Below are 23,729 nucleotides of genomic sequence, written 5' to 3'. Positions count from 1 at the left end.
GCTTTGAATAAGCTATCAAGAGACCTCTTGTTCCTATACCTGTACACCCCTTAGTTTGTCATAACTTATTCTTGTGTAGCTCCTGTCCTGAGTTGTTATTGGCCGCCATTATACTTTGTAGAGCCTTGTATTGGTCTGCCTTGTTCACTTGCTAAGTGTCATCTCTGGAATCACTTGACCCTGCCTTTGCTCACTGACAATAACAACAGTTTTTTAATTGAAAGTCATTAATTTTTAGGTGAGTGTCTTCAATGACTCTTATGTTGTGAAAACTCACAACTCGCAGTGGAATAGACTCCTCCTCAGATAATTTTTTGTTATTGAGTTCAGAGTAATTTATGACTGATCCACCTAGGTAACCATGCATCCTGAGAATGCGTTGGCTCCACGGTCTGGCAGATGGTACCACAAAGCAACTGCTTCCTTTCTTGCCTGTCATTCAGAAATTCCTTTTTATATCCTCTTCTAGCAGGCACGAGGATTCCTTGTGAAAGGTATTTCGTTTTTGGATTTAACGCAGTTCTTAAGTGTTGCATTTCTCTTGTGATTAAGATCTTCTGAACAAGCCTGATTCCAAATGTTCAATGGAGTTTGAAAGTGTGATTGGAAAGGTGAATCCTTTTCTGATGTCCGGCCTCCATGACCCCTTCTTGTATGATGTTCAGCTATCACCAAGTTTGAAGTGTAGGGTTTTCTAAAAGGTGTAGTTCGGCTCACCTTCCAGGCATGAGGTCATGACCTTCCAAGGATCTGCTTCGTTCCTTCAACCCTTTGATGGTAGATTGTGTTACAATGTTTTGTAGCTAGTGTTTCTGAGAAATATGTAGTTGGGAGCAAAAGGGCATAGGTAGATCAGTCCTTTCACTGTAAGTTTTTTGGACATCAGGGAGTACCCTGCATGTGATCCTTACTTTCACTAGGAGCCAATGTATGGGTTCAGGTAGGTTCTGGCCAGCAGCAGCCCATCCATACGGGCTGAGGAGATCCCCCCAACTTTCTTCCTGTCAAGAAGAGTGTTTGTCAGTATGAACAAAGGTCTGTCTGACGGAGATTCTTCTGGTTCAGGTCAGGCAGACAGGAGCCAGACATGAACTAAAAGTGCAGGCTCCTGGCTGGCTGAGCTGAACTTTGCCAGGCTGAAGACAGAGTGGGTTGGGGTCAGCAGTCTCACGGACCCCATCGCACTCTGTGATGAGGTTGGGACTGCTGCCTTCCCTCATTGTCTGACATTACATCAGCCAATGAGGGAAGGCAGCAATCCCAACCCTCCTGAGACATCCAAGGCTTCCCTGTCAGAGCTGCTGTTGTTGAAGAAAGTTTTTTTATTTTTTTTATGTTGTTGTGTGTATACATGCATGATATATGTTTTAGTTAGTGATAGTCAGCTTTGACAAGACAATTACCCATTACTCATGAACTATGCTCCCCTATTTTTTTCTCCATAACTGTAATTGCACTGACACTTTATAAGGCCAAGGTGTACCATGCACCACTCTAGGGGGCCGATAACAGATTGGCTGCTGCCTAAAATCTATTTGACCTAGCCTATTTCTATTTGGCACAGGAATGAGAGCGTTACATTGCACATTTTAATGTGTTTTATTTAATTTGATTAAAATGTATTGCTCTATATATGTTCTTATATATTTTTGAAGTTTTGGGTACAAAAAGTGCAGAATACTGGGATGGGGTTGTCATGATATTAAGTAAGGATATATGAGGTTCTTATGTACCTTTTATGATTTTATATGTCTGTACTTTTTATGATCTATGTGTAGCTCAAAATAAAGTTATCTTGAAAGGTTAGTGAGTGTTGTGAATGAGTGTACGTGTGTCAATCAATCAATCAATCAGTGAATTTATAAAGCGCGCTATGTACCCGACAGGGTTTTGAGGCGCTGGGGGGGGGGGGGTGCTGCTAGCGTTCGAAGAGCCATGTCTTGAGGAGTCTCCTGAAGGTGAGGAGGTCCTGGGTCTGGCGTAGTGAGGTGGGGAGAGAGCGGCGAGGAAGGAGAAGGATCTGCCGCCAGAGGTCTTGCGCTGGATTCGGGGGACGATGGCGAGGGCGAGGTTGGCAGAGCGGAGTTGACGTGTGGGGAAGTAGAAGTTGAGTCTGGTGTTCAAGTAGGTGGGTCCGGTGTTGTGTAGTGCCTTGTGTGCGTGGGTGAGGAGTTTGAAGGTGATCCTTTTATCCACAGGGAGCCAGTGGAGGTCCTTCAGGTGGGGGGAGATGTGACATCGGCGGGGTATGTCGAGGATCAGGCGGGCGGATGCGTTCTGGATGCGTTGGAGTCGTTTGATGTCTTTCGTTGGGATGCCTGTGTAGAGTGCGTTGCCGTAGTCAAGTCTGCTACTGACGAGGGCTTGAGTCACCATCTTCCTGGTTCCTGTTGGAATCCACTTGAAGATCCTGCGGAGCATGCGGAGGGTGTTGAAACAAGAAGAGGAGACAGCGTTGATCTGTTTGGACATGGTGAGAGCAGAGTCGAGGACCAAGCCGAGGTTTCGTGCGTGGCTGGCTGGGGTGGGTGGGGGTCCGAGGGCGGTGGGCCACCAGGAGTCGTTCCAGGCCGAGGGGGTGCGTCCGAGGATGAGGACTTCCGTCTTGTCGGAGTTGAGCTTCAGGCGGCTGTTGCTCATCCACTCGGCAATGGATTTTAGTCCCTCATGGAGGTTGGTTTTGGCGGTGAGCGGATCTTTGGTCAGGGAGAGGACGAGCTGGGTGTCGTCGGCGTAGGAGATGATGCTGAGGTTGTGATGACGGGCCAGTTGTGCAAGGGGGGCCATGTAGACGTTGAACAGCGTTGGGCTAAGAGAGGAGCCTTGGGGGACGCCGCAGATGAGGTTGGTGGCTTTGGAGCGGAAGGGTGAGAGTCGGACTCTCTGGGTTCTGTCGGAGAGGAAGGATGAGATCCAGTTGAGGGCTTTGTCTTGGATGCCGGCTTCGTGGAGACGGGTTAGCAGGGTGCGGTGGCAGACTGTGTCGAAAGCGGCTGATAGGTCGAGGAGGATGAGGGCTGAGGTTTCGCCGTTGTCCATTTGTTGTCTGATGTCATCTGTGGCGGCGAGGAGTGCGGTCTCAGTGCTGTGGTTTCGTCTGAATCCAGATTGTGAGGGGTCTAGGATGGAGTTGTCTTCTAGGAAGTGGGCGAGCTGTGCGTTGACGATCTTCTCGATGACCTTCGCTGGAAAAGGGAGGAGAGAGATCGGTCGGAAGTTTTTTAGATCGTTGGGGTCAGCCTTGGGTTTCTTGAGGAGGGGTTGGATTTCTGCGTGCTTCCAGCTGTCCGGGAAGGTGGCGGTGTTGAAGGAGAGGTTGATGATCTTGCGGAGTTTGGGGGCGATGGTGAGTGGATGGAATTCATGGTTGTTAGGGTTTCGGCGTCGTGTACTTGGGTCCAGGTGGTGAGGCGGCAGGCGTGGGAGGAGTCGTCGGGGGTGGGGTCTGGCGGAGGTGCGGTGTTGAAGCTGTCGTGATTGGCTGCGATTTTCTGGTGGAAGAAGGTGGAGAGATCGTCGCAGAGTTTCTGGGAGGGAGGGACGTCGTTGACGTTGGCGTTAGGGTTGGAGAGTTCCTTCACGATGCAGAAGAGTTCTTTGCAGTCGTGGGCGTTGTTGTTGAGGCGTTCTGTGAAGTGGGCGCGCTTGGCGAGTCGGATCCGTTGGTGGTGTTCACAGTTGGCGTCCTTGAGGATAGCAAGGTTGTCGGGTGTGCGCTCGAGGATCCATTTCTTCTTGAGTTTCTGGCAGGTGCGTTTGGAGGTGGTCAGTTCGTCTGTGAACCAGGCTGTTTTTTTCTTTTCTTGGTTGCCGGTGGGTTTCTTGAGTGGGGCTAAGGTGTTGGCGCAGTTGAGGATCCATTGATGGAGGTTGATGGCGGCGGTGCTCGGGTCGGTGGGTTCGGGTGGTGGGTATTTGGCGAGTGTGCTGGTTAGTTGGTCTTCGGTGACTTTTCCCCAGCGGCGGTGAGGCGGTAGAGGGATGCGGTGGTGTTCAGTGTTTTTCTTGAAGGTGAAGTGGACGCAGTGATGGTCGGTCCAGTGGAGTTCGGAGGTGTGGCTGAAAGAGATGTGGTTGCTTGAGGTGAAGAGTGGGTCAAGCGTGTGTCCGGCGATGTGGGTGGGGGTGTTGACCAGTTGACGGAGTCCGAGGTTGAGGAGGTTGGTGGTCAGTGATGCGGTGTTGGCGTCGTTGTTGTTTTCCAGGTGGAAGTTTAGATCTCCCAGGAGGATGTAGTCTGGAGAGGCGAGGGCGTGGGTACTTGCGAGGTCGGAGACGGTGTCGCTGAAGGGGGCTCTTGGTCCTGGAGGGCGGTATATGAGGGTTCCTCTGAGGGTAGTGTTGGTGAATCTGGAAGTGGAGGTGTTCGGCTGTCTTGAGGGTGTCGTCCGTGTGGGTGTGGATCTTGAGGGTAGATTTGTGGGCGATGGTTATCCCTCCGCCGATTCCGTTGGTGCGATCTCTTCTGGTGATCTTGTATCTGTCAGGTATGGCGATGGCGATGGCGATGTCAGGGGCCGAAGAGTCGTTCCACCAGGTTTCGGTCAGGAAGGCCACGTCTGGGGCGGTGGTGTCGAGCAAGTCCCAGAGCTCGATGGCGTGTTTTTGTGCGGAGCGTGTGTTGAGGAGGATGCAGTGCAGGTGGTTTGTGTTGGTTGTTGCTGGCTTCGTTGTTCTGTTGCAGGAGAAGTTGCAGGTGCGGCAGGAAAAAGGTCCTTTGGTGTGCTTCGGGGTGGCCAGGAAGCACTCTGTGGAGGGGCCAGGGTTGAGGGCGAGGAGTTCGCGGGCCGAGTATCGGAGGCAGGAGTTGCGGGGGACGTGAGGACCAGGGGGGGTGGTGCTGGGCGCGGTCCAGGTGCGGACGGGTGCAGACGGGCTTGCCTCTGGCGCGCCCGCTGCGCGGACGCGCAGCACCAGCCATTAAGAAGGGAGGGGGGGGGGGAGGGAGGAGCAGCTGGGAGGCGGGAGGGAGTGGCGAATGGGGGCTCGAGGGGGGCGGGGCCGCAGGGAGGCAGCGGCAGGGAGCGGAGAGCAAGGGGGAGCGCACAAGGGGCGAAAACACGAAGGCACAAAAAGTCGAGCAAAATACAGTCACAATATGAAAACAATCAGAGAAATACACTAATTGCACAGTATACAATCGGGGAAACAGCCATCAGAGGGGCACAACGGGGGCAGAAGCGCAGGAGGCAAGGCGCTTGAAAAACAGTAAAAAGGCACTACAGGGCGGCGAAAAGTGGCACAATCAGAAGGGGCACGGCGGGGGCAGAAGCGCAAGAGGCAAGGCGCTGAAAATAGAAAAACACTTACAGGACGGCGGAAAAACGGCACACGGGTCAAGTGAAGCCTTGAACACGCTAGCAGCAGCGTGGGCGGGGGTCAGAGGCAGGAGACAGCAGGTTGGTGCTGCGGACGTGGGGGGCGAGCTCAGGACCTAAAACAGGTCAGAGGTCGCTCACTCGCGACGCGCAGCGCCAGCCATTAAGAAGGGAGGGGGGAGGGAGGAGCAGCTGGGAGGCGGGAGGGAGCGGCGAATGGGGGCGCGAGGGGGCGGGCCGCAGGGAGGCAGCGGCAGGGAGCGGAGAGCAAAGGGGAGCGCACAAGGGGCGAAAACACGAAGGCACAAAAAGTCAAGCAAAATACAGTCACAATATGAAAACAATCAGAGAAATACACTAGTGGCACAGTATACAATCGGGGAAACAGCAATCAGAGGGGCACAACGGGGGCAGAAGCGCAGGAGGCGAGGCGCTTGAAAAACAGTAAAAAGGCACTACAGGGCAGCGAAAAGTGGCACAATCAGAAGGGGCACGGCGGGGGCGGAAGCGCAAGAGGCAAGGTGCTGAAAATAGAAAAACACTTACAGGACGGCGGAAAAAACGGCACACGGGTCAAGTGAAGCCTCGAACACGCTAGCAGCAGCGTGGGCGGGGGTCAGAGGCAGGAGACAGCAGGTTGGTGCTGCGGACGTGGGGGGCGAGCTCAGGACCTAAAACAGGTCAGAGGTGTGAGTAAGATGTGTGTGTGGCTGTGTGTGGGTGTGCGCGCCCCCTACCACTTCCCTTCCTTGTAAAATTATCGCCACCACTGGTTCTGCCTGCCTAATTTTGCAATCTTTAAACAATTTAAAAACAAGGAAATCTTAAATACCATAAACACGTTATTGTTTAAAAAACAGGACTTTCTCATTGATGCATGTTACTGTTATACAGTTCACAGTTTATCTCAAAAGTTATGGACCTAACATCATATTTTAAAAAAAGGTAGGAATGCATGGCAAATGTAATGAAATTTATTGATCCATCCTGATATTTTTATGCTTCAGGCACTTGAAACTCCATTGCATTACTGTGCACGAGTGGGAAACTCAGACGTTCTTCTGGAGATGCTGAAGCACATTAGCTCCAGTCGGATGCAACAAGTGATCAACAAACAAGCAAAGGTACTGTTTCGGAGCTCTGATTTTCTATCTATTTACACTATAGGTAGAGAAAAAATCCGAAAGAGGTTGTTAACAAAGCACTGGTTCACTCCTTCAATTTTTTATAAAATTGCAACATTTCAAGCAAAATATGCATTGCTTTATGGGTAAGGTTAGGGTGCACATGCACCTTATCTTTTTTTTAAGGTCGAGCCTGTGAGTGCATGCGCTTGGCGTATGTGAGACTCTGTTGTGTTCAGCACAGGGTTTGGAGCCCGCCTGTTGCTCACCATTTGTTGGTCTAAGTGGCACTCTTCTTTAAAGCCTCGTAATTCGTCAAGGCATGTCTGGCATCATTTCCATTCCTCTGTGTGGAGCAGGGATCAAGCACTAATTGATTTCAACTTAGAGCCCGCCCGTCCGATCGAGATACTATTTTGTTCTAACTGAAGGCTTGTCACTGGTTTGAATGGATGCACACAATGCTGAACATGTTGTCTGCAAAAAGAAACCGCTATGACGATCTAAGAGATTCCGCCCCTGTGAACTACCCGTACTTTCTTTGTTTACATTTTATTGGGTTAGCGATAGCTCCGGGCAGTTAGTACGGGATCTGCCTGTCCTGATCCCGTGGGACGGGCAGCCTCCTGGACTCCTCTCCATTGGGAAAACGCAAATAGGATGATAAATCCAGAGGACAGAGGACAGAGACCCATTCAAACCTGGTTGTCTCATTGCACCTTTATGTGGGTTAGCCATGATTTACCAACAACTGCTGTCTGAAAATAATTTTCATGTTCTTTGTTTTCTTATGCGATCATCCTCTGCCCAAACTGAAGATGTGTCCCCTTAATGCCAAAACACACTATTGAAGGGGCTGACTCTTCACCAGATGTTTTTGAGTACGGCGGACATTCAAGCACCCCTGGCCCGTTTTACCGTACTTCATGAGAGTGTAATCGTGTGTAAATCAGGCTATTTCACGGCAAGGTAGTTATCTCCGGATGCAAAAAATTTCATGTTTGTTATTTTTTTTTTTAGTCGATGCAGTCATTTCGCATAAAGCGTTACTTGTTTATTTTATAGTTTTGCCCAATCATATTTTCTACGTCGTGTAGCCTGATAGAAGATCCAGTTGGCCTCCTCCAAATGTTTTGCTACTGGATAGAACTTTTGACGCTTTAATTTTTCTTTAGAAGGGATGAGCTGTTGTGAGGAGTATTCCTTTAAATTGCAGATTGCATTTCAGAACTGTTTATTAGCTTTAATTGCACTCTTTTGATCTCAGTTGATATTTTTTGCTCCTAAACCTTTTTGTTGTTATTCATATCATATGTACTCCAGAGTCTAAAACCGGTACACTAAAGTTGGATGCACCAGGAACTATTCCTAAATGATCACATTGAATTTTCATCAATTAACTTTCTTTTTCGGCTCTTGCAATTTCTCTTTCTAATCGCTGCCATCGTTTTTCTGGTTGTCTCTTCACCTGTCCATCCGCCTGAGCCTGTTCCTATTTGTTTTCTTTTTATTGTCTTGTATTGCAACATTTATATAGCGCTTACTACCCCTATGTGGGGTGCTTAAAGACATGCCTACATGAGCAGCAAGCTAAGGCCTATAGGGTGTGTGGTTGGGAGGGTGTTGTCTTTTTTTTAAATGATGGCGATATCTGATGGGATAGACTTCGTTACTATCATACCATTTCTGATTGACATTGTGAGAGGTCAAGATTTAGTATTGCTCTAGCTTCCTGAACCGATCCTCTCTCTCTCTCCTCTTAACTGATTCTTTTGTACTTTTCTTCACAGTGGACAGTCTTCAATTGTGTTTTGGCCTCTTGATGTTTCTTTCTCTTCTCTCCATTCCAATGCTCTCTCTTTCACAGGGGCGCAGGGAAGGCCCTTGTAGTCCCTGGGCACAGGGGCCCTCCATTCTTCTGGGCCCTCTTTCCAGTCTGATCAATATTTATGAGATTTGTGAGTCTTGGGGCCCCTCAATATATTCTGCAGAAGGCCCCATTGTTTTTCGTAATGTCTCTGCTCTTGCAGTGTCTCTTCTCTGTATTGTAACATCTTCTTTGTTGCTCTTCCACGTTCCTCTCTTAAAGGCACATTTATAAAAAAAGTCATGCAGCACAGAAAGTCACCTTGCTGTGCTGTGTGACAGGGTAAGGGCAGCCATTTGCAGTAGCTAACATTATACAGCCTGGCCTATTCCTGTCTTTTCCCAGCGCTGGTGCTGTGCTGCCAAGTACAAACGCAGGCACTCTTGCACCATGGTGCAAGGGTGCCTGCGTTATAGGCAGGATTGCTTTGTGCAGGAAGAGACATCTTCCCGTACAAGAACAATCCCCTGAGGTATTTTCCTCTTTCTATGTGTGCTGCACAGTGCGCTGGCACAGCGGGAGAGCCGATACGACAATATTCACTGTATTCGGGAAAAGTCGCCCTATAATGCTTTTCAAGCATTCTTTTTCAAAAAAGTTTTGCCTAAAACTCAGCCTGTGGCGATCATAGAACAATGGGGCCACCACCAAAATGTTCAGCATGAAGCACTCTTTCCGCTTAGGTCATCTCTGGGTCCCCACACCAAGTTAGTGGGGACCACAAAATAATAACCCCTCCCACCATTCATTCCCTTTTTATGCACTCCTATGGCTGAAGCTTTTGTTTTAGAGCTTTGAGTAGCTTGTGTTCTAAGGGCCTTAGTATTGCAGAAGGCCTGCTAGGCCTGGAATGTGTAAGGCACTATGCTCTCTAGGGGCTAAGCATATGGTTGCACTACATTACTTTGTGCTGTTCTATTTTCATGTGGTTATGCCCTCTAAGGGCTAGTTATATGCTTATATGACCATGTTTATGATAAACATTATTTTTTATTGTAGTGTTCTCTAGGGGCTGTTCTGAGCATTGCAGTCAACATACTATAATATTTGCTTTACTTGTTCATCCCATAATGCTTTGCAGTGCATTCTTTTACAAAACATTTTTGCTCATAACTCAGTTTGAGGTGGTCCACCTTCAAAACGTTCACCACAACCTGCTCTTTCTGTCTAGATCATTTATGGGTCCCCACACTATGTTAGTGTCTTTTTAAACTCTCTCATGGCTGGAACGTTTGTTTTACAGCTGAGAGTAGTTTGTGTTTTAAGGGTCTTGTTTGTAATATCATTGCAGTAGGACTGCTAGCCCAGAAAATGTGAAATAGACTACAATGCCAAACATTTATTTCTGAGAAAGGTTTTTATTGGGTTTATCTGATAATTATATATGTTTTATGAATGTCTCCTTCTTGCAATTATGACCATGATTCAGGCTAATTTAACATCCTTATTACACTATGAACGTTTAAACACTCTTGATATGAATGGGTGACCCTTATAGTTTATTTCTCTCATTACTCCTTAGTGGCTGTCTTGTTTTGAGAATTGTGTTAGCCAGCCAGCAGTTCTGATGGTGGGGGTGGTAAAAGTGGTATTCTGTTGGAATTAGCATGGCAGATTTAAATTAGGTTGCTAAGTGGCAACATTTTCATTTCTGGCTGCAGATAGAGGAAGAAGGTAAATGGAAGTGTTTTACTTATATTTACGGCCACTGGAATTATGTGGCAGGAAAAGACCACATTATGAGGCAGGGTTGACCAATTTATGTGACAAGAAAAATCCAGTTTTTAATTTACAATACCAGTAACTCTAACTGGAGGTAATGCGAGACACACTGCATTGCAAATGCTTGTTCTGTACCTTAAAACTTTTTTTTCCAGATGGAGGCGTTGCTTGCCTTACAGACACAGAACATAAGGCGGTGTTTGGGTGGTTTTGCACCTGAACTCCAGCCTTTCTCAGCTCTAATGGAGAATCGTTGGGCAGCCTTATCTCTGCCACATAAACCCTATGGCAGCAGTAATTACCCCAACAGATTTACCACAACAAAGCATTTTTCTACATAGGATGTATCATTCCTTCCACAAAACTGAAGATTTTACGTTACAATCCAACTCTATATTTTAGACCTTATGTTTATTTGTCTAATTTGGGTGTGGCAAAACTATTGACTTGGTTTGTAAATAGCCACAAAACTATTGATTTGTGTCTGGCCACTACATTCTCAGTGATCACCCACTGTTCTTCCCCTGGGAATGCCCCTCCCCCTGCCCCAGCTGTAAAGGTATGACTGCAAAACACCTGGCTAACTTGCAGATTTCCCAATGATTTACATTGTATCTGAGGACATGAATTCTGACAGATACTGATTCTATAAATCCATATTTGCCATTTGCATTAATAAAGGGCATGTTTTTGCACCTAATTTGGCAGTAGGCCACTTATAGTTTTGTAAAGACTGTATTATTTCAGGTGTACATAGTGATGCATCAGGTACCTTCATTGTAACTCTTTCTAGTCTTCATGAAACGGCTGCAATACTCACAGGGAAAGACAGTTTATGACATCTATTCAGTACATAATTTTCTGTATTTTTGAAAGTGAACTGGCCAGGTCCTTGGTGTCAGACTGATGGCTGGTGGGAAACATGATGAACATGCTATATCCTAGGGTAGTATCAGACATGGAGAGATTTAGTGGGTTTCAAAGGTATCTCTGAAACACATGGTACAGGTGTTCATAGTTACAGGTTGAAATTGATAGCTCTGTAGGATCCATTCCACAAAGAGGTAATTTCAAGTTTGTTTCTTTTTAAAACACCTGTAGGCTTCTGACATCTTTCTTGGTAATGTTATATTTTTGCCTGGGTTACATATATAAATGGAGACCTCCTATTTAGTCACATTTATACTTGTAGTCTCAAATTTTTGAGATGCAAGACTACATTCTAGGTTGCATACTATAAAACAGTAGTGTCTGATAACTAGACTTCTTCCAGTCAATGGGGTGTGTGACAATGTTCAGGAGAAGAGAGGGAAAGAGCAGGCTTTACAATAATTCTGTTATTGTCTATATAATTGAAACTGATACTTTAGGTGTTTATGCTTTTGTTTACATCCCTTCACTTTGAAGTCAAGATATTGGTTAAGGCACTGGTATTTTCTTCTTTGGCTCAAATAAATCCAGCCTTAGTGCTGGCTTTCAAATTCCAGTTCTGTCTTTAGTGTCAATAGCGGGCCACTCTGAGTTGGCCATTGACAGGTCCAAAAATATAACTCCTGTCTCTTAGTTGGCTTGGATACTGGACAACATTTCAGGCTTGGCCAATAAAGCCACCTGATCTACAGGGCCTGTGGTGGAAGGTAGGTCGAGATACTGATCTTTGGTGTGTCCAAGAGTATGCTGGATTTGCCACATCCTTTCCAGCTTTTCTTTACCCCTGAATCGTAGTAACAACAACACCACCAGTAGTAGTAACATCTACCTCCCGTCCCTCCCTCACCTTCCTTCTTAAGCAATGAGGCTCCCTTGCCTCCAATATACCCCGCCATTCTCTAAATAAAAATGCCCTTTGACCCCTCCTCGTCCTGTTCTTTTTTGATGTCCAGGAGACTTACCTTCCTTCTCCTGTCATGGCGTAGCCTGGGGGGCTTCACTGTTTGGATTCCCACCCTGAGCGGAGCTCTGGGCTGCGGTTTTCCAGCTTGATGGGGTTTCCTGCTCTTCAGCGCGTCTGCGGACAGAGTGCATCCTGCAGACGCCATGACGGATTCCGGTGGCTGTCCTGCTGTGGCTGGGGCTGCACTTCCGGATCGGCACATTGGTGAGGCTTGCCGTGTCTCAGTGGTGATTTGAATGGGTGGTAGGAACTGGTTAAGGCCCTTTTTTCTTTCTATTTTGTGGACTCATGGGGGACTGTGTTTGGCCCTTATGCTTGGTCTGGGTCCCTCATATGTTTCTGCTGGTGTTTTTTTCCCTTCATTTACGGTGCCTCGGTTGTTTGTGTGGCATAAGGATAAGGCTTGGGGTGTTCCAGTGGCCATGTGGTTAAGCCTTGGACCTGTTAGAGGGAAATCTGTTAATAAAATAAGACAGATCAATTTGACACAATAATATAGGTTTAATCGATTTTCAGCTGGGAACAACAGGCAGTCCCAACATAGAGGCCATGACTGAAGTTCAAAGTTCTAGTTCACAATCAGTGGTATTTATACTGTAAAAACCACAAAAAATTATGGTTACAAGTTCATCATTGATGTAAGCAAGAACAAGCAGTACAGATAAGATAATAGGGGAGAGGTACCTCTTGACAAGAGCACATGCACGATTACTGGTCACCTCATGGGCGGGTAAGTAACACTGATGTCATTCTGCATCTCTATCTTTTCTGCACAACAAGTGATTATATGTTACATGATGCTCACGGTAGCCGTGCCTTGTGCTAATGCTTATCTGACCCTTACACAGTTCCCCTCACCAAGATATGAATGACTTGTGGTTTTTAGGGCCCTTGTGCTAAAGCAGGATACACCCTTTTGTTCCACCCTGTTCGTGCTAAGTGAACATTTTGAAAGCGACAGTTGGTGCAGCTTTAAAGAAAAACTCTCATTCTAATGTGGCTTGGGCCTCTTGTGTGTTTCAGCACAGCTAACTTAACAATGCAGCATGTGTATAAGTTTCCTAAGTAATAAGTGTTTGTTTGTCCTAAATATGACCTGACTCTTCTATTAAACCCACAGTCTGTCTTTTTTTAGCATGTCATGTATTAAGCCTTTCACTACTTACATTAGTTTACAACTATCCCTAGCCTAAAAGGTTTGTATTGGGATTTGGGAACTTATGTTTGTATGTATGTGATGTGTTCCTATTCTTCCTACATCATTCCCCCCTCTAGTTGATTATTCAACTACTTTTCTTACCTTCGCATCTACTAATGAAACTAGGGAAACCACCACATACCCACTACTCTGTCCATCCCAATTTAGCTGTCATCCTTTTGCAACATACTATTATTACCTGAAAAATAAGACACATCAAATGCAACTACACGATCAAAGGCAACAAGGCCTTGAACAAACCTGACATCCAGGACGGCACCCATTCGAACCAGCCCTTGAACCACCCATCAGGGGCACCCCCTCATCGATCATTTTCTTTTGTAGATCATGCAATCTCTGAATGGCCTGAGTTAATGTCCCATTGTCCGCATCATTGGCCGGCACATAAGTGCAACAGGCCGATTCAATCTTCTTACACACCCCTCCTTCCATGGCCGTCATTAAATCAAGTACATATCTGTGTTGCATTACCATCAGCCTAAGGGCTCGGAGTTCTTCCTTGATAGCATTGAACCCATCTTCGGTTGCATTTATGGTCTTCATCAATTCAAAGCGTGTGATCTGCAGCCAGCTTGCAGTTGATTTCACCTGAATAAATGGTAGGATGGTACCAAAAAAGATTTGGGCATCATTAAATAGTCTATGTTCCTGTGGAATGTCTTTCCACACTTCAGTACCAAAAAACTCAGCAGCTCGTTTTGTACGGTAATGGTGAAGCAAGGTTGTTGGACGGATGGTATCACCGGTGGGGGGGGGGCAAAGTAGCTAGGGAGCAGAGGCCATTCCAGTTCGGGGGTAGTTGCATGTGGAGCCGGGCCCCACACATCCAGTAATGAGCCATCAGGCTGGAGGTGCCGCCCTGCATATCAGCGTTGTAGGTGGTGATGTTGCAGTTGAGGTTACTCCCAACCTTCACTGTCCCATTCCCTCTGAAACAAAGAGAAAACTGTGTTAATTTCATTGCTATTCTAGGGTGTATGGTAGCTCCTGTCATGTATATCTCTGTATGTTCGCATCCCATATTTCCTGACATTGGCCTATTATCTTATTAAAAGTTAGTGGACCTTGTGTCTCAGTGCCATTCCATAATGATATTGCTCTACATATAACTTTGGCCTTGGTATGCCATTTATCATGGGCGAATACTGATCCTGTGATTCTAAGAACTGGCCTGCCTGCACAATCAGGGGGCAGGGGTTTAGCTAAATAGTTACTACATTCAGATAATGGGTAAGACCTTTGAAAAATACCTTGATGTAATACCACTTTTTCCCAATCTGGGTGAGTCCTTTATTTGCCCTGCTTTCTTCATTTTTGATATCTCTTCCATTTTCTCTTGTTTTCCTGTCAGGACTTGTAGGACTTCTGGGGTGGTGTCAAATCTAGTTGTGTTAACTAGTGCAGTAACAGGACTAACGTGAGTTGGTTGTAGTTGTGCTCTCTTTCTGCATAAAAATAGGTGCAGGAGACAATGTGTAATGTTTGGGGATACCTCTTTTGGGAGATGCACTCTATCTAGTCCAGCAGCATGGGGGATGAGAGAGCATACATAACAACTGGTGTTGGACGTGGATATGCCTATACTATGCATGTGCTGGTACCACATATTATCAAAAAAAGGAGGATGAAGAGGGTGATGGTCAATATCATTATCAACAGTTCTACTCATGCTTGTAATATTTAATATAGGATCAAAAAAATAAAAATATCCAAGGGCTAAAAACATCAATATCAGTGCACCGAGGAGGAAAAACAAACATAAAATACATAACTGGAAAGAAGAATTGTCTAATATTGGAGCTTTAGAGGGAGGCTTTACTCCGGTTGCTTCTCCTGTTCTCCCCCCTCTTTTCCCTGCTTGATGTCCAAAGGGATGGATGGCATGGTTGGGGCCAGGTGGTTGTCCTGGAGGTGGTACCATGGTTTGTTGCCTTGGACTTTCACTGCTGTAGTCGTGCTGTCTGCCATTGGGAAGGGTCCATTGAATTTGCAGTCCTTCCACTTTCTGAGAAAATTGCGAATATATACTAAAGTTCCCAAAGGTAATGGTGTTTGTTGATCCTTTACAGGAGATGCGTGCACGTGTAACCTGTTTAGAGAATAACTTTGCAACTTTGGTTAGCTAAGACATGTATTCATTCATTTCAGTTTGTACAACTTCAGGTGCACTCTCAGTCTCCAACTTATGTCTAGTTGATGGCACAAATGTGCTCATTGTTCTACCTGTCACTATTTGATGAGGAGTCAAATGGTGATCTGATCCTGGGGCATTTCTCAAAGCAAAGAGTTCTAAAGGGAGGCAGTATAGCCATTTCTTCTTCAATGTCACACATAGTTTACTTATTTTGTTCTTGAGGAGGCCATTAAGGTGCTCCACAATTCCATTGCTTTGCGGATGATAAACTGAGGACAATTTATGTGTTATTCCTAACAAGGTGGTGAGGTGAGAAAATATATTATTGACGAAGTGGGTGCCATTGTCAGATCTGATCCCCTCATGGACACCCCACCGTGGTATTATCTCATGGAGCAAAATATTTGCAGCAGACTTGGCATCACAGTGAACACAAGGTCCTGCTTCAATCCACCTTGAGAATGGGCAGACTACAACTATAAAATAGCGATAATGATTGCATTTGTCAATCATATCAATGTAATCAATGTGCAGTTCCTTAAAGGGACCTTGTGGGCGAGGTATTGTGGAAGCTATTACCTTAGAGGTGGGACTTGGGGAATACTGCTGGCACACTGTGCAGGTGTGTATGTACATTGTAATCATCTCATGTAAGTTAGGGACAAACCAGTCCTGACGTATTTGGAGGGTTATATTGTCTCTAGCAGTATGTGAAGGAAGATGTAGCTGGTTTAGAGCGATCATTAGCAATGCTTAGGGCATGACAGGCTTCCCTGTTGACATTTGTCTGTATATTAAATCTGTTCCTGTCTGTGTGCATCCTCTGGCTTCACACAACTGTTTCTCATGCTCTGGGGCCTTTTCTTGTATCTCTCTTATAAGCAGATGAGCTGTCTCTGTGTAATGTCTGGATGCATTCAAAGGGTCTGAAGGTGTCAATGTTTCACTAGCTAATAAAACTGTGGTATGTGTGTCACTAAGAGGGCGTGTTGCTGCATCTTTGGCTGCCCAATCAGCCAGAGCATTTCCACGGGACACAAAATCCTGACCGTTAGTGTGGGCTGTGCATTTCACTACTGCAACTGCATGTGGCAGTGTTAAAGCTTGTATCAAGTCCTCTAAAAGGGGGCGGTGCATGACAGGGCTTCCATCAGACTTGAGAAATCCCCCTCTGTTCCACCGCATAATGCTGGAATGCACTGTCGTAGTGACATAGGCTGAATCAGAGTATACTGTTATTGTTTCTCCAGCCCCTTGTTTGAGGGCTGCCACTAAAGCTACTAATTCAGCAGCCTGGGCTGAATATTGAGATGGCAAAGTTATCTGTTCAGTTATCTTCAGTGTGTCTGAAGAGTTGTGCTGCATCGCTCTGACCACTTCAGCACCTGTATGTCTTACCCCTGTGTCCTGATCTATTGTGGAAGACCCATCCACAAAATATACAACACTACCTAGAATGGGTCTTCTGTTGGTTGGCTACACTCATCTGGAGTATATGTGGCACAATCATGGGCATCATCGTCAGTGTCTGAAATGGGGTGCGCAAAGAAGGTAGCAGGATTGACTATGTGGCATTTAACCACCTTCAAGGATGGTAATGATAATATTATCTCGTAGCCTGATACTCTCAGTGTTGTTAATGTTGTTTTAGCTTCCTGAATTATTGCAAACACAGCATGTTCAGCATACAGTGTCAGAGGTGCACCCATGACAATGGGGGCACTTTTCTCTACTGCAAAGGCTGCTGTGGCTAGTGCTTGTTCACAAGGGTAATGGCTTTTCATGACGGAATCAAGTAGGCCACTAAAATATGCAATTGGTTTGTGGCCTAAAGGATACTTTTGGGTGAGGACAGCCGTCATCACCTGGCCATTACAGTGTAAAAAAGAAAAACCTCTGTTGTAGTCTGGTGTTCCTAACACTGGTGCATTTGTTATCTCTGTTTTTAGCTTACTGAAGGTTTGTTCCATCTCAATAGTCCATGTTATGCTGTCTTTCTGTGTTTTTGCCTGTTTGATAGATGCAAGCAGTGGGGATATTAAAGTACTGTAGTCAAAAACCCCTTGTCTGACATAATTACATAAGCCTAGGAACTTCTGCATTCCTTTCACAGTCTCAGGCTCTGCCATCTGCCGAATGGATTCTCCTCTCCTGGGCATAATTTGGCGGCCTGATGCTGACAGTTGCTGCCCCAAGTATTGAACTTCTTCCTGGCAGTACTGTCATTTGTCCCTGTCCACCTTGTAACCTCTTTGAGCAAGGGTGCACAACAGGGACACAGTGGCCTTTCTACAATGCTCCTCTGCTGGACTACAGCTCAGTAGGTCGCCGACATACTGCAACACTATGCTGTCACATTGAAAATTGGTGAGGTCATTCTTGACCGTCCTGTTAAAGACACTAGGGGACTCACAGTACCCTAGAGGTATCGTGAATGAAGGTACTGTGATTGGCAATAGGAAAAGGCAGTCAAATACTGACTGTCTTGGTGCAGGGAAATGCTGAAAAATGCGTTCTTCAAGTCTATGACTAAAAAGTATTTAGCATCTTGGGGTATGTTGGTTAGGATGATGGAAGGGTCAGGTACTACAGGGAATTCTGGTATCACTATGTCATTAAGGGGGTACAGGTCTTGAATCATGCGCCACAAATCTCCCTTGGCCTTCCTTATAGGGTAAATTGGGGTGTTGCAGGGGATACACCTGGGTATATGACTCCCTGCTCCACCAATGCCTGTATAACAGGTGCAATGCCCTCCTCTGCTTCTTTGGATAGAGGGTATTGTCTCACTCTTGGTAGTATTGCTCCTTCCTTCAAAATTATTCTGAATGGTACTGCTGTGCGGACGAGGCCTACATCATAAGGGCCTTTTGTCCACAAGTTGGAGGGTACCTGAACAAGGTCATTATCTTTTATAGGAGTGGAGACATTTATTGGTATCACAGGCTTTGTCTCCAGTGTGGTGCGTAGAGGTATACTGTTTTGAAAAAACAATCTCTGTGTTTCTAAGGTCATCAGCAAACAACTGGTCATCTGATATGTCTCCCACCTGCATGTTGGGATCATAAAAGATGACACATGCCAACATCGTACCAGTGTGGTCACTTGCCATCAGTGTCCCATAGATGGGGGACACATCTAGAGCCTCTATTTCCAGAATGAGGTCTTTGTCTAATATTTCCAAATAGGGGCCCTGTCATCTAAAGAGAAAGCTCTTGGGTAATTCAACTAGCTTCCCTGTCAGTTCCGGTGTTTCTGCTATGATGGTGTACACAGCTCTAGTAAAAGCTAAAATGTCTGCAGGTCTGGCTCTAACTTGGTTACCATCTGGGGGGGGTGTAACCATTGTCATGATGCATGTACTAGATACTCCAGGTGTTGAACAGATCATAGTCCCATCCTCTTCAAAGTGAATAGTCATGTTTAATTTTGCCATGAGATCACTTCCTAACAGATTAGCTGGTGCATTTGGGGAGAATAAGAAACATCCATCAACATACCTTCCCCCTATTTCCATCTCCACAGGTTTAGTGCATGGAACCCTCATTACAGCCCCGGAGAACCCCTGTGTGTCCATTGATAAATTTGACAATGGCAGTCCCCTGTCACGGATACAGGACCTAGTGGCCCCAGTGTCAATGAGAAAGGTGTACTCCTTGTCATTTATGGCTACCATCACAGTGGGTTCCTCGTCTGGGCTGTGGGTTACCGATAAGACTGGACACATGAGACTTCTCCTTGGGCACCTTCATTAGGCATATCCTCCCATGTAGTTTTGCTGGAATGGGTTTCCTCCCCTGACAGTTACCACTCTTTGTAAGTTCTGGTGCTGCAAGGTGGGGTGCACTGTCTGCTGTGGCCCATTCTGTATTTGGGGCACTGATTTCTGTAACTGCTGAGGCTGCATCTGTGGTTGAGGCTGCAGTTGTATTTGGGGCTGTGGGAGATATATCACTTAGGGACTCGTGGCAGACTGTGCTACAATGCCACCAGGTGGTGCCATTTGTTGACCATAATTTTCCCTTGTCTGGTTGCTAAGTTCATCTTCCTTTTTAAACCTACAGTCTCTAATAAAATGTCCTGTCATCTTGCAATAGTTGCATGTCTGTCCACACTGGAATGTGTTTACTCTATTTCCCCTAAACCTTCCTCGCCCTCCTCTTCCATTATTCATGTTATTGCTTCTCTGGGCATACTGGTAGTGTTGCATTGGAGTGCCTGCAGTCCCAGGGACACTGCAGCTAACCGGGTGGTGGCAGTTCCTTCCTCTGTTTTCTTAGCCGGTTTTTGCTGGACCAATTTAGCTGCTGCTTTCTCTATTTTATCTTTCTTGCTCTTTTCCTTTTCTTGTCTCTTCTTACAAAAATGTATTATGTGTGCTTGTATCTCTATCCATGGTTTGGCCTCTAAGGCCACTATATTATCTAATTTATCCTGCACTTCAGCTGGCAGACCCTTTTTCACTATATTGTAAAATAGTATTGCATTCTGTCCAGTTACATCCCAACTCTCCCCCACTTCCTGTGTCCATTTTTCATTCATTCTGCCAAGGAATTGGGCTGGGTCCTCATTTGGCTGCATTGTTTGTGCCATAAGGGACCCAATGTCTGGCCTGTCTGGATACATTTTTCTCAGTTGTTTCCAAACAATTCCCCTTACTCTATTAAAGGGTGCCCCATCACATTTTGGGTTGGTCAATGTCACATCCTTTACTCCTGCCTTTGTGAACTGTAGACCTGTCTCATCTCCTATAAGGGAACTTAGTAAACTTTTAGGGCCGTATTTATACTTTTTTTAGCGCCGCATTTGCGCCGCTTTTTGACGCAAAACGGCGCAAACCTACAAAATACAATGGTATTTTGCAAGTTTACGCCGTTTTTGCGTCAAAAAACAACGCAAATGCGGCGCAAAAAAAGTATAAATACAGGTATTAATGTCTCCTATTGCAAGAGTAATCCCTGCAGTATGTTTTTCCAGAACTGCTATCCATTTCCCAGCACCCTCAGCAGGTTGTGACAAAAGTTTTTTAAGATTTTCTTTGTCCATCTGGGGCCATGGTATATACTGAGGCGCCCCTGGGCCCTTGAATATCAAGGGCAGTTGTGACAGGACTGTGGTCCTATTGCCAGTAGGGTGACAAGAGCCATACTTACAAGCATATTTCTGCAACACTCTTAGACTTTTCTGCATATAAGGATAATCCCAGTAAGGATCCCCTGTGCCCTGAAAAATGCACATTTCTGCATTAGCCATGTCTCTGGGTTCAAAGGAACCCTCTCGCGGCCATGGTGTTATCTGTGATGCCAATCCTTCTGTCCAACCTGCTAGGTTGTCAGTAAAAGGGACAACATTACACCAACTATTTTCATACTGAGCTACTATTTCTTTCATTGGGCGTCAAATTATTGCCAGGGCATACAGGGAATGCATTTGCCATGTCTTTCCTCAGTGTCATTTTTCCTGCCATATCAAATGTTCCCTTTCTCTCATATGGGCGTGCATGTGCCCCATCAAATACTAATCTCTGTAATTCTCTTGGCTTCTTTTGTGAAGTCTGTCCTGTCTTATTGTTTTCTTCTCCCTCACAGGCATATTGTGACTGTTCCTTGTTATGGTCCTCAAGAAGGGACATTCTTTTAACATGTTCAGTGATGTCATCTAATGCCCCCTCTGATCCTTTGTAGGATTTTTCTAAATCCAGATGATCTTCACCTAAGCTGCTATGTGTGGAGACTGTGTCCTCTAGTCCTTCTTGTTCAATCATTTGTGGCCCAGTGAGGGCCCTTGACTGCCTCAAGGGCCCTTCCTCCTTTTCCCAAGGCACTCTTTGGTCTACCCATCATTTTCCTGCACTGTGACCCCCTTGCCTACACTATTCTCATCTGCTCCTGGGTGCATAAACCTCCAGCACTCTGTGGGAGGACTTTCTGGTGTTTAAGCTAACCTTCTTGTCTCATTTTTAATGTTGGTATTTGGTTTTTGCAGAACACCTTCTTTTTTTCTAGCCCCATCCATTCTCTGTACCTCTCTTAACCCCTCATTAGGTATACCTTCATTTTTTCTAGTAGGGGACATCTCGTCCTCTAAATGAAATGTAAATGTGGCATCTACTGTCCCTATGTATTTAGTACTGTCCCCACCTAACATTTCCCGTGGTGTACTGGCCATTTGAGGACATGGAGATGGGTGGATATATTCTCTATGTTCAGAAAAAGATTCTGTATATCCCACAGCAGGGGGATGTGAAGAGGTGGGTAGTGAGTGTGGGGTACCAGGTTGCATCGTATACATGCCCTGTACCTTTGCACTACCTAACCTTAATTGCACGTCTTGATAGGGGGGTGGAGGAGCCGAAGGGAGGGTCTTAGGCTTTGTATTTGACTCATTCATATTTGTGTCACAAAAGACCCTCCATAGGTCTAGTGTGATCTTTCTTTTCTCTAGTTTATTTCCCTTGAATTTACTCTGTAGGAAGGTGGCCATGTGTTCTATTGTTGTATTATCAAATGTGCTCTCTTTGGGCAACGCATGTGCAAGTTTTAATGTTGCTTTGTGCCATTCCTTACAGTATTTTCCTATCCTGTCCTTGTCTCCTGAGAACACTTTCACCGTGTGTTCTAAAGGAGACCCCATGTCTGTTTAGTCAACTTAATCCTTTATACGATATGGTTTCCACTCTAACTGGACTTCTATTTACTTCCTCGGGTATTTCCAGACTTCACATAAACTGTTATTAGTCTGTGAAGGTGAACATCATATATATATATATCCCTAATCTCTGAAAGACTTTGTTCATTTATATATATATTAGGTAAGTGCATTTATGTGTGGCCTAAGTGGTTTGTTTGCCTGACACAGCAAACGAAAATTTTACTGTGATATATATATACATTTTTATAAGTTACTCATATCCTAAATTCCACACTGGGAGGTCCCTAATAAATGCATACAGTAGGAGGTCTAATGTAAATATGAGTCTGTTATTATTGCAGGGAATTCACATGACTGCTGTCCATGGTTCCACTGAAAAATTGCAGTGACTTCAATATATTCACTTTCTTGCCAAAAGGTGGTACCAGTGTCACACATGAAAAATTAAAAGGAATATTTTAGAGGCCTTCAAAGGGGTGCCTCACTCTTGGAAAGACAACTGCAACAGGTTTTGTAGATTTCAAAACTAATTATTTTATTCTAATTATGCGAAGGTCCTGTTCACATCTATCTGAAAGGTAGTTAAATATATTTGCATGTATAGTAGCTAATAATTCTTCTTCTATTTGTGTACCCTCAAGATATGTGTATATGTCCCAGTCTGTACTGTTTGATAATTAATCTTGCCTCCAATCTTGAGGCTCTATAGTTTCATAATGGCGATAATGGTTAGGAGTGTCAGTATGTGTTATGGGGTTCATGAGGCTACTACACTACATTTAACTTGGAGGACAATGTCCTTATATTAGTTCTTTGAACAATTATTTATAATTGTCTAAAAGGCATGTATCTTATGTCAATGCAGGTTGTTTTAAGGCCTAGAAGTGATATACTATAAATACCTAGACATTCATAAACTTTTGACTTAAAAATAAACGATTCTATGCTTTTGATATTACTGGTCTACTAAGGTCAGTTCTGTTGCAGAGGGCGACAGTCTGACCGTTATAAAAATGAATAATTAATTCAGGGATGTGGAATTAATTAGTTTACTTTTTTGGGACATTTGCTCAATCCATTCAATTACTTTACTTTTGAGTATACTGTTATAACTTAACCTTCATAAGAATAGGAGGTCTGATAATTATTCCTATATTATACACTAAATAACATAAACTTATATATTGACATTATTATGTGGCCACACTTCTATCTATACATGCATATACATACACAGTAATTCTTAATTTCATACTAGGGTAAACAAAATTCTACTGGTCACTTCCCTCCGGATTCATAGAGGGCACATCTTTTCACTATTTGCAACTACAAATTGTGACTTCCAGACTTAAGGTCTGGGTTAGGTTGACTTGAGTGTTCTTTAGAACATACACTGATTGCTCAGCCCCAAGTCCAACACTACACTTGACCACTTTTGACTTACTTAGTCAAGCTCCCTGTATCTTCTGGACTTACCACTGGGATCCCTTAATATTTAATCAATTCATACACAATCTTGCATGCAAACACCAAAATTATATACATTACAGTGTCAAAATTGTAAATGTCTTTATAAAATAAAAAGGAACAGACCTCGTACTGTGTTCACCTTAACTGCTAAACACCTGAGTCCCATCCATCCCCACGAGATCAGAGTTTTACTTAAATGTTGGCATCTCCCTTACCTCTTTAAAAAGTGTGCAAATCACCTCGTGGAGACAGGCAGGGCCCCCAGTCCAGCAGCTGGTGAGATCAAAGTAGAGCTGCTGGCTGGCTCGCAAATATGTTAGAGGGAAATCT

General features: G+C 45.0%; 1 protein-coding gene across 3 annotated transcripts in view; it reads left to right on the top strand.

The window, feature by feature from the left end:
- LOC138282863 (serine/threonine-protein phosphatase 6 regulatory ankyrin repeat subunit B-like) overlaps positions 1 to 23,729 on the top strand; it is a 366,276-nt gene that overhangs the window by 243,291 nt on the left and 99,256 nt on the right. For all 3 annotated transcript variants that reach the window (XM_069220832.1, XM_069220833.1, XM_069220834.1), the window contains one exon: positions 6,326 to 6,442. In XM_069220832.1, coding sequence (XP_069076933.1) covers positions 6,326 to 6,442 — 117 coding nt within the window. The remainder of the gene's footprint in view (positions 1 to 6,325; positions 6,443 to 23,729) is intronic.

The sequence above is a fragment of the Pleurodeles waltl genome, chromosome 2_2 (assembly GCF_031143425.1).
Source record: "Pleurodeles waltl isolate 20211129_DDA chromosome 2_2, aPleWal1.hap1.20221129, whole genome shotgun sequence".
In the NCBI taxonomy this organism is placed as follows: domain Eukaryota; kingdom Metazoa; phylum Chordata; class Amphibia; order Caudata; family Salamandridae; genus Pleurodeles; species Pleurodeles waltl.
This window is presented reverse-complemented; position numbering and strand designations above follow the sequence as displayed.